The sequence below is a fragment of the Liolophura sinensis genome, chromosome 2, assembly GCF_032854445.1.
Source record: "Liolophura sinensis isolate JHLJ2023 chromosome 2, CUHK_Ljap_v2, whole genome shotgun sequence".
NCBI lineage: Eukaryota > Metazoa > Mollusca > Polyplacophora > Chitonida > Chitonidae > Liolophura > Liolophura sinensis.
Window position 1 is genome coordinate 18,580,398 of NC_088296.1, and position 11,518 is coordinate 18,591,915.

At 40.4% G+C, this 11,518-nt stretch overlaps 1 protein-coding gene across 1 annotated transcript in view; it reads right to left on the reverse strand.

Moving 5' to 3' along the window:
• Positions 1–6,551, reverse strand: part of LOC135462557 (serine/threonine-protein kinase Nek9-like) — a 39,445-nt gene extending 32,894 nt beyond the window's left edge. Inside the window, exons 1-7 of the mRNA XM_064739783.1 lie at positions 6,309–6,551; positions 5,108–5,671; positions 4,560–4,660; positions 4,088–4,264; positions 3,550–3,632; positions 2,161–2,264; positions 199–314 (exon numbers count right to left, since the gene is read on the reverse strand). Coding sequence (XP_064595853.1) covers positions 199–314; positions 2,161–2,264; positions 3,550–3,632; positions 4,088–4,264; positions 4,560–4,660; positions 5,108–5,447 — 921 coding nt within the window. The 5' untranslated portion in view covers positions 5,448–5,671; positions 6,309–6,551. The remainder of the gene's footprint in view (positions 1–198; positions 315–2,160; positions 2,265–3,549; positions 3,633–4,087; positions 4,265–4,559; positions 4,661–5,107; positions 5,672–6,308) is intronic.
• Positions 6,552–11,518: the final 4,967 nt, after the last annotated feature.

The window sequence follows — 11,518 nt, forward strand, 5'->3', positions numbered from 1 at the left end:
AAGGGCCAGGTTTCTCTCCGCAGCATTCAAATCAGACACCTGAAAAACTCATACATCTATACAAAGGTTCGTATCAGAGTAATGTTTGCACGTTACCTCGTTAAGGGCCAGGTTTCTCTCCGCAGCGTTCAAATCAGACACCTGAAAAACTCATACATCTATACAAAGGTTCGTTTCAGAGTAATGTTTGCACGTTACCTCGTTAAGGGCCAGGTTTCTCTCCGCAGCGTTCAAATCATGCATATTGATTTCTTTAAGGATCACCAAAGAATCATCGTCTTTCTTTCTGTACAAAACAGCAGCTCCGTATGCACCTGGAAAGGAAATTCGATTTCAACATCTTTAAGTGGGTCTGTCCGTTTTAACTTTGAAGAGATTAGTGGGCCAATGACAGCTACACAAACACCTTACCTTAAAGAAAAGATAAGTACTCAACCAAATGAACTGATAATGTATCCTGCATAAGTTTAAAAAGAATACTAATCTATATTTGTGATGTCGCTTTGCTGAGAAACCATGTTTCCACTGACCTCACCCAAACGCTGATTTGCCTTTTGACCATATGACGCAACATGGTATTTCAGGTTTCTCTAACATGGCATATCCCGTTCGTGGGAAGGTCTGTCAGCAACCTGCGGATGGTCGTGGGTTTCTACCAGGCTCTGCCTGGTTTCCTCCCACCATAATGCTGGCCACCGTTGTATAAATAAAATATTCTTGAGTACGGCATAAAACGCTAATCATATAAATAAATAAATAAATAAATAAAAACACATGGCATATCCCATGGCGTCATAAGAATTCCAGATTAAAAATCTGTTTACAAAGTTTGAGATACCAAGCAGATCAGAACAAAATGGCTGTTCTGTTTCAACCTCTCTTCTAACTTAAACAAGGTTAAATTTTTAGCTGACTTTTCTTCTAAAAAAACTATACATAAAGTGGTTTCATGGGTATAGGGTTAACCCCAATTCCACCAGGTTTTCACATTTTAGGGCAATAATCCAGGAGCTATGGCAGCATGAAAACAGATTTGTCAGCAATCACGGTTCACAGAACTCAGTACCAAGTGTGCCCATAGTTATCATCATGAAGAGCATGAACTGTGATTACCAATAACTCTGTATGACCGTGTAAACTGTGATTACCGATAACTCTGTATGACAGTGTGAACTGTGATTACCGATAACTCTGTATGACAGCGTGAACTGTGATTACCGATAACTCTGTATAAGAGCATGAACTGTGATTACCGATAACTCTGTATGACAGCGTGAACTGTGATTACCGATAACTCTGTATAAGAGCATGAACTGTGATTACTGATAACTCTGTATAAGGGCGTGAACTGTGATTACCGATAACTCTGTATAAGAGCCTGAACTGTGATTACCGATAACTCTGTATAAGAGCCTGAACTGTGATTACCGATAACTCTGTATAAGAGCGTGAACTGTGATTACCGATAACTCTGTATAAGAGCGTGAACTGTGATTACCGATAACTCTGTATAAGAGCGTGAACTGTGATTACTGATAACTCTGTATGACAGCATGAACTGTGATTACCGATAACTCTGTATAAGAGCATGAACTGTGATTACCGATAACTATGTATAAGAGCGTGAACTGTGATTACCGATAACTCTGTATAAGAGTGTAAACTGTGATTACTGATAACTGTGCATAAAGCAGTCATTTACGTCTGTAACTTGAACAAAAAACCTGTGCACAATCTTCTCTTCCCATATTATACCTTTAATACCCTCATTGTTGAGAAGTGGAAGAGAGGTCTTGCAATCGGAAATGTATAGAGTTTGGGAATGAAACATTTATATCACCCTATGTCTTCTAAATTTTGGGACACCTGGACTGCTCATTTTAGCCAATATAATTGTAATTCTGGCAGGAATATTGAGTTTCTGGTATTCTCACATGGTTAGGCGATCTACTGAACAACATACTCATATCTTTACTTTTCCAAAAGGCTAGTAAACAAATGTAATATTCTATTTTCAACACGACTAATATTGGTCTCAAATTTTAAAATTAGGTTATCCACGGGACATGCCATGTTGGAGAAGCTGGAAACATGTCACGTCATCCATTCCCCAAATCTGTCGATTACGCCCTGTGTACCCGTTGTGTGCAATAATCTCACCTTTCCCTACAGTGCGTATCTTCTCAAACCCAGCCAAAGACTGCTGGTAATGACCTCCCCAACCTCTGACCTTCTCCACGTGAAAATACAGGCTACCTGCGGGACTAGAGAAACCGAAAGGCAGTCATTACACATGTAGTCTATGTATACTGTATGACACTTAAGTTCATCTCCTTCAAAAACTAATCTTTTGCTTAGATTGGCATTTTGAAGCAGGATATTTGTTTATAACAGAAACAGTCATGTGAGTACACATACCTACTACATGTACATAAATGATGACACTATAACTTTATTTATTTATTTATTTGATTGGTGTTTTACGCCATACTCTTATACTTCACTTAAACGACGGTGGCCAGCATTATGGTGGGTGGAAACGGGGCAGAGCCTAGGGGAAACCCACGACCATCCACAAGTTGCTGTCAGACCTTCCCAGGTATGGCCGGAGAGGAAGCCAGTATGGGCTGGACTTGAACTCACAGCGACCGCACACTATAACTTTATGTTTAAAACAAAAATTAAAGCTTAGCTTTCTTTAATAAAGTGAACACATCTTGTTTATATCAGATATGGAAATTTCAGACCTGGGAAGACTTGCTTAATCTTTTATGCATCAAGCAATTGAGTCTTGTAGTACTGATCAGAAAGCTCCATTACCTGTTTTATAAAAGAGCAGTTTTAGGTCATCTTGTGTCACCTATGACAGACACATCACTATTATCTGATTTTAGAGTTAAATGAAGCTTTCAGTCAGGTAAATGTACATGTACATGTATATATGTGGAGCAGCCTAATGACCCAGAAGCCTCTCACCAATGCGGTCGATGTGAGTTCAAGCCCAGCTCATGCTGGCTTCCTCTCCAGCAGTATGTGGGAAGGTCTTACAGCAACCTGCGGATGGTTGTAGGTTTCTTCCCAGGCTCTGCCCGGTGACCATAATGCTGGCCGCTATCACATAAGTGAAATATTCTTGAGTTGGAAATATTCTCAAATAAATATATGTTCAGTTGGCTTATCTTAAGTAACAGCACATCCCAACAACCTTTACAAAACTACTACTTCAGGCCACCAAGGACGAGGTGGTTAGCATGCCAGCATGGCACAATGACCCAGGAGCCGCTAACCAAAGCGGTCGTTGTGAGCTCAAATCCAGCTCATGCTAGCTTGCTATCTGACGATATGTGACAAGGTCTGTCAGCATCCTGCAGATGGTCGTGGCTTACTCCCAGGCACTGCCCGATTTTCTTTCACAGTAGTACAGGCGAAATAGTCTTAAACATGGCATAAAACACCAATCAAATAAATAAAATTACTATTCTAAAACTGGCAAAACAGAAAGTTACATACATGTGTATTAATGAATGATTGCTACGATGTTATACTCACACTGTGTATTTTAACCCATCACCATCACATATCTCTACACAAATATCTCCACCCTCAATTTCTCTTGAAATGCCAACAGGAATCTATGGACAGCAATGAAAGATGACAAATAAAAAAATTAAAAAAAAAAACGAAAGAACAGAAACAAAAAAAAAAATATAGTTCAAGAAAAAATGTTTACGAACATGCCAGTGCATATATGTCTGCACAGCCTTTCCTATACAAGTATTTAATAGAAAGTTCAAATATATAATATGCAGCAAAACAGCAGAAAACACTTTAATAATTATGTATAGCACAAAATTCCTCAATGTTTAACTGTGATCAATTCACCATTTAAATATGCTATTGCAGACAAAACATTATTGCTTGGATTTGTCCATTGTAGAGCATTGTAAAGAGAAGGTAAAATAGAACATTGCCCTCAGAATATTACGGTACAAACATCTTGCAACCGTGTGAAATGGTAGAAAATTATGTTACATATATTAGAATATGAGTGTTGTGACTAAAGTCTGCACTTGCAGATTTGACTCACATTAAAAACACTCTGTATCTCCTTGGCAATCTGTCGTCCTTCATTTGTTTGGGCAGCATGGCAAGCCAGGAAGTCGAGGCGTCTCAGTGGACTGTCAGCCTCGATGTGATTGGTCAGAAGGGATTGTAGAAAGTCATGGATTGGACGGTTTTCCTGCACACTCTCGCGAGTTAATGCCTGGGGAATGATGACAGAACACACACGTTTTCTCACACAGGAATTTCAGAAAATGACCTCAAATATTCCATCGATCGATAAGTTACTCAATTTGCCCGATTCTCAGGTTCCTTAAAAAATAAAGGAACTTTTAAACTTTATTTAATTTTTAAAGGGTGACAGAAGACGTTTGCCTTTTTAAGCACTTCGAATTTATGACTTAAGTTTTACATGTATGCAAGTTGTTCGGGCTCAGGGCTTACACCATGTCAGCCAGCTTAGCCTTTTTAACAACACCACTGGTTGGAAGAGTTACCTTTTCATCTTTGCCACAAAGAAGAATACTTGATCCAGAGCAGCTGAGGACAAAACCAACGCTCGTCACACTTGTCTGTCCTAAGCCTTTCTCCACAAGCCCTGGAGACACAATGCATGCATGCACGTAGGACGATAAGTTAGCACAAACTTGACAAAAATTCATAGGTTTTGGCATGTGTAGATGATTCAAGAGTAAAGAAACAAAAAAAAAAAAAACAGTCTAAAAATCATAATGACAGCCATGGCCTCCGTGGCTCAGTTGGATAGCACGCTAGCGCAGCGTAATGACCCAGAAGTCTCTCACCAATGCGGTAGCTGTGTGTTAAAGTCCAGCTCATGCTGGCTTCCTCTCCGGCCGTACGTGGGAAGGTCCCCAGCAACCTGTGGGTGGTCGTGGGTTACCCCCGGGCTCTTCTCGGTTTCCACCCACTATAATGCTGGCCGCCGTCGTATAAGAGAAAATAATATAAGAGTACAGCGTAAAACACCAATCAAATAAATAAGTATATAAAAAAATGAAAGCCTTGATAAACACATAATACTCACGTAGTATTTCCTCCAGACTTGAGCTGTCGTATCTATACTGGACGCAGATGACATTCTGTTGTAAGGCACTGCGCAACATGGCACTGTTTCGAATCTTACTCGACACAAGTAACAGGCGTGGCGGCAATGGCGACTTCCTGCCTCCGTCCCTGACCTGCGTTGACACCAGCTGCCCGACATTTCCACTGTTTCCTTGATTACAAACCACAACCTCTTCCTCCCCACTCTCAAGGTCACGGGTCAGGTACAAGTTGCCGTCATGGATGCCCGTTTTGCGTCCACTGGGTGGGCGCTTACGCACAACTTCTCCTCGTGATTTCCCCTGTCTTTTTGTCTTCATCCGAGCTGGCAGCAGTTCTCAAGTTAAACATAGATTTGCTGACTTTCTGTGCTGTCCCGTTGGCATCGGGTTTTGCACCAGACTGTGCCATGCGGTCAAGTGCCAATTGGTCAAGGCTGGACACTCTGGCATGTTTTCGCACCGTTGTCGACCCCTCACTGGTCGTCATGGTGACCATAAATGGAATATGTTAAACCGCCAGGCAAGCACCTGATAATAAACATCTGCCAAAAAAAAAAGAAAAAAATGATTTGGATTAAATATCCTACAAATGGATGTACATGTAACGCATACATGTATGGAAAGTACGCTGATCATCCTCAAAACTCAATTAAACTATACATAAACCTATCAAATACATGTCTATTTAATCCATGCTGCAAAAGGTCAATAAAGGGATTCATTATTCTGCAAATGTTTCAATTCTCTAAAACGGTAAGGCCACCATTAAAAAAATGCCATGTTGGCCGACAAATAGGAGTGTATCATTTGACTTGATGAACTAATCGATTGCCAATCCCCTGTTTCTTCAGGCCTATAGGCCTGTATAGCATATGTACAAATAAATACTGGTATATATCTTCCTCAGTTTATGCTGTTGTGATTCGTTATTATTATAATAATAAAAAAACGTCTGGTTAAAAAAAAAAAAAAAAAAAAAAAATCCATTAACCCAGAACAAATACCGGTAAAGGAAAGAGACCAGAAAACTAAATAAGCTTTACTGAAGATAGAAATAATGCCACTTCAATGCTGAATCTATTTTCACAGTGAAAGTCAGAGAAGCGAAGCACCGACAAACACGGGCACCACTAAATTCTTTACAACTTACAAGCTTGGAAATGTGTCAAGACAACTTACCGTTACTTCGGTTTACTTGAACATGGTATCACGAAAATATGACACTGCATGATGACGGCTACTGTTTCTGCTTGTCCCCATCTCGAATATCACCGATGGCCAGTCACAGATTTGTCTGCGTCAACAGATGTCAGGTGTTCAGTCAGAGGGATAAAGATGTGAGACAAACATAACCTGGCAACAACACCTGTTCCAGCTGAAAAACTACAAGTAGAGGAAAATGGAAGTCACGAAAATGCACCTGTCAAAAATGTCCGCCATGTTGTTTTCCTTGTAAACGGGCTAGAGTTATCTTCCCTTTAAAGGTTATCCGGACCCAGTGTCGGATTGGAGGGTGGGTGAATGGCGGGTCCAGGATAGGTCCAAACACCTTCCCCATCTTCCACGGAGAGCTAAGCAATTTCATTCTGGTTTAGGTCCACCATATTTCAGAAAAAAACAAAAATAAATAAATAAAGAGGGCAGGCAGACACAGTCACCATACAGTATGTGGGGTCGAATTTTATTAATTCCATTGATAGGTATATAGATGGGGCTTAGTTAAGTCTATCTGTAGGCCTACCTGGAAATTAAATATCTGGATAGGCCTGATTGTCAGAAAACAATGAGCTCATGCAATGACTGTCTCTGTCAGAACTTACGTCTTTATATAGTTATATGAATTATTTTTTCAAGAAAAGCTAGGTTTCCAGCACGAGTCGGACAAATGGTAGACTAGGCCTATTCCTTTATGAATATGGACGTTCAATTGACATTAATTGACAGAAATGTAAACTCTAGATCAAATGTATATAAGCTTCGATAATCCAACATCCAACAGGAAGTTTAAAACCACATAAGCAAATTAAGCACATTCAATCTAAAGCGACCCCCAAGTTTTCAGTATTTTATAATCCCAGAACACGTTTGTTTCCGCTTACGTCACCCGAACCGTGTTTTGCCTTTACCCATATAGGACCTATGCACGTGACCGACTGGGCCTAAACTAAGGACCTGAATACGTGTCAATTGGTAACCTCGGATCGTCACATTCATGTATTTGATCCTGCGCTTAATCTACAGAATTAAATGATAGGTTGCCTCACAACCGTTATTACATTATACTGACTGCGGGACAATATGTCACATTATACTGACAGCGGGACAATATGTCACCTTATACTGACAGCGGGACAATATGTCACATTACGCTGACAGCGGGAATATATGTCACATTATACTGACAGGGGGACTATATGTCACATTATACTGACAGCGGGACTATATATGTCACATTATACTGACAGCGGGACTATATGTCACATTATACTGACAGCGGGACAATATGCCACACTATACTGACAGGGGGACTATATGTCACATTATACTGACACCGAGACTTTATGTCACATTATACTGACAGCGGGACAATATGTCACATTATACTGACAGCGGGACAATATGCCACACTATACTGACAGGGGGACTACATGTCACATTATGCTGACAGCGGGACAACATGTCACATTATACTGACAGCGGGACAATATGTCACATTATACTGCCAGCGGGACAATATGCCACACTATACTGACAGGGGGACTATATGTCACATTACGCTGACAGGGGGACAATATGTCACATTATACTGACAGCGGCACAATATGTCACATTATACTGACAGCGGGACAACATGTCACATTATAGGCCTACTGACAGCGGGACAATATGTCACATTATACTGACAGCGGGACAATATGCCACACTATACTGACAGGGGGACTATATGTCACATTATACTGACAGCGGGACAACATGTCACATTATACTGCCAGCGGGACAATATGTCACATTATACTGACAGCGGGACAATATGCCACACTATACTGACAGGGGGACTATATGTCACATTATGCTGACAGCGGGACAACATGTCACATTATACTGCCAGCGGGACAATATGTCACATTATACTGACAGCGGGACAATATGTCACATTATACTGACAGCAGGACAATATGCCACACTATACTGACAGGGGGACTATATGTCACATTATGCTGACAGCGGGACAACATGTCACATTATACTGACAGCGGGACAATATGTCACATTATACTGCCAGCGGGACAATATGCCACACTATACTGACAGGGGGACTATATGTCACATTATGCTGACAGCGGGACAACATGTCACATTATACTGACAGCGGGACAATATGTCACATTATACTGACAGCGGGACTTTATGTCACATTATACTGACAGCGGGACAATATGTCACATTATACTGACAGGGGGACTATATGTCACATTATACTGACAGGGGGACTATATGTCACATTATACTGACAGCGGGACTATATGTCACATTATACTGACAGCGGGACTATATGTCACATTATACTGACAGCGGGACTATATGTCACATTATACTGACAGCGGGACAATATGTCATATTATACTGACAGGGGGACTATATGTCACATTATACTGACAGGGGGACTATATGTCACATTATACTGACAGGGGGACTATATGTCACATTATACTGACAGGGGGACTATATGTCACATTATACTGACAGCGGGACAATATGTCACATTATACTGACAGCGGGACAATATGTCACATTATACTGACAGGGGGACTATATGTCACATTATACTGACAGCGGGACTATATGTCACATTATACTGACAGCGGGACAAAAGGTCACATTATACTGACAGCGGGACAATATGTCACATTATACTGACACCGTGATTTTATATCACATTATACTGACAGCGGGACTATGTGTCAGATTATACTGACAGCGGGACTATGTGTCAGATTATACTTACATCGGGGCAATATGCCACACTATACTGACAGCGTTTTCAATATGTCACATTATACGGCCAGCGGGACAATATGCCACATTATACTACAATCATTCATGTCTCCCTATGTTGCATTTGTATACAAGCGCATCTAGGCCTACCCTACAACTTATCATATTATCTCGTATATTCAATGAAGACAATCTGTCTTTTATAAAATACACCCCTGTAAAACAAAATATTCTTTGGCTTAAAAGCATGTCAATTTAAACTAAAGCAGAGCCAAAGAACTCTGATTCTACTTTTATAATTGGCGTCCATATAGGTAGATCTACGTGTTAAACCTATACGGAACTGAAAAGTTGGTGGACAATATTGGGTTTGATCTCTTCATCAACAATCACCATCTTAAGACCAATTAACTTACATGGTAGGAAGGCCACTTAAGACAAGATCAAAGGTCTATAGGCCACGTATTTTCACGTACATGTATATAGACGTCAATTGTGGTCCTTTTAGACCTTGTTCAGCATCTTACATCTGGTTCTCGTCTCTTTGGTCGCCTTTTTGTTAAATAAATCCCTAACTAACACTAATTAATATTTGCCTGATGTATGTTTGTATGCTTGAGGTTTTACATCGTACATAACAATGTTTCCGTCATATGACGACAGGCAGTCCTTAGGTGTGTGTACATATACTATGTTTTCTTGTGGCAGGACGAGTCCATGCTGCCAAAGTGCTGGCACAGCTATCATGCCGAAAACACCAGACATGACACCCTATCCAGTCACATTATACTGACAACGAGACAATCATTCATGTTTCCTTGCCTTAATCTCTTAGCGCTCAGAATTTTTAAATTTTTTGGTATCACACCACCAGGTCAAATGAATCTAAATTTTGGGAGTAACTGAAAAAAGCACGAACAACCCCACTCATCACTGACTGCACTTTAGACAATGGATGCTGTAGACAGGTAGAATATTTCTTTTCCCCTACTTAACAGCTTTTGCAGCTCTCATATCAAATAAATCTCTGCTAGCTCTCAGAATTGCTAAGCACGACGTTAAACCTCAAGCATACATATACATAGTCTGCTCGTCCTTCAGAAAACATAATATGGTCTGTTGTCTACGTGATATAAAATTATACATAAAGGTTCTGTTAGACTAATATGATATTTTGTTGAACACGATACGGTGTTATAATAACAGAATATATTCTAGCATCACTCAGAGCTTCTGTTAAAGTTAATATATGTACATACTCATGAACAAATTTAACCATGCACTACAGATCGCGGCCGCATTCGCCGATAATGTGAGTTCCAACAAAGAGGGCATACCCAGCTAGGTACTGTTAACACATAAAAGGAAAACATACATTTGTATGATATCAGACAATAGTAAAGAATTGTTTTTAAAAACATTCTGGATAGGGATCCAGATCTGGATGACCAGAAAATGTTATAGATTGTAGGCCTGCGCGTAGGCCAAACCTTGCACAAAATTTCATCCAAATGACGGGCACACACAGACGCGCGCCGCGCGTACACACAGACAGACACACCGACACACAGAAAAGTAGACAAAAAAATTCACAGACAGACAGACAAACCTGTGTGTTTGTGTGACACACAGAAACATAAAACAGACACATCCACACACAAACATACCGAAACACAGAAACATAGAGAAAAAATCCACAAACAGACAAACACACCAATACATGGACACACAGAAACATAGACAGTCACATCCACAAACAAACAAACACACCGACACACAGAAACACAGACGGACACATTCACACAGAGACATACACACCGACACACAGAAAAATAGACAGACACACAAAGACATACACACATAGACAGACACACCGACACACAGAAACATAGACAGACAGAATCACAAAGAGACAGACACACTGACACATAGAAAAATAGAAAGATAGTCAGACACATAGAAAAATAGAAAGATAGTCAGACACACGCACACACAGACAGACACATACAGATACACACACAGACACCCAGACACAAAGGCAGACAGGCAGTCAAATGGTCAGACACAGACAGACAAGAACAGACAGACACACAGACAAAGGCACAGAAAAACGAACGGACTGACACACAGAAACATTACAACATTCACACACAGGCATACACGTGCATATGCAGGATCGGACACAGACAGACAGACAGACAGACAGACATATTTAGGCAAACATATACAGACAAATAAAGACAGACACATACACATACAGTCAGTTAATGAAACAGATGAACGCCCCTAGTCACTAGTCACAAAACAATTATTGCATTACTTCACGAGCCCACACATATGATAACTCGCTGACTTGCAGGTGAATATACAGCATAGGCCTACCTTTTATTGCA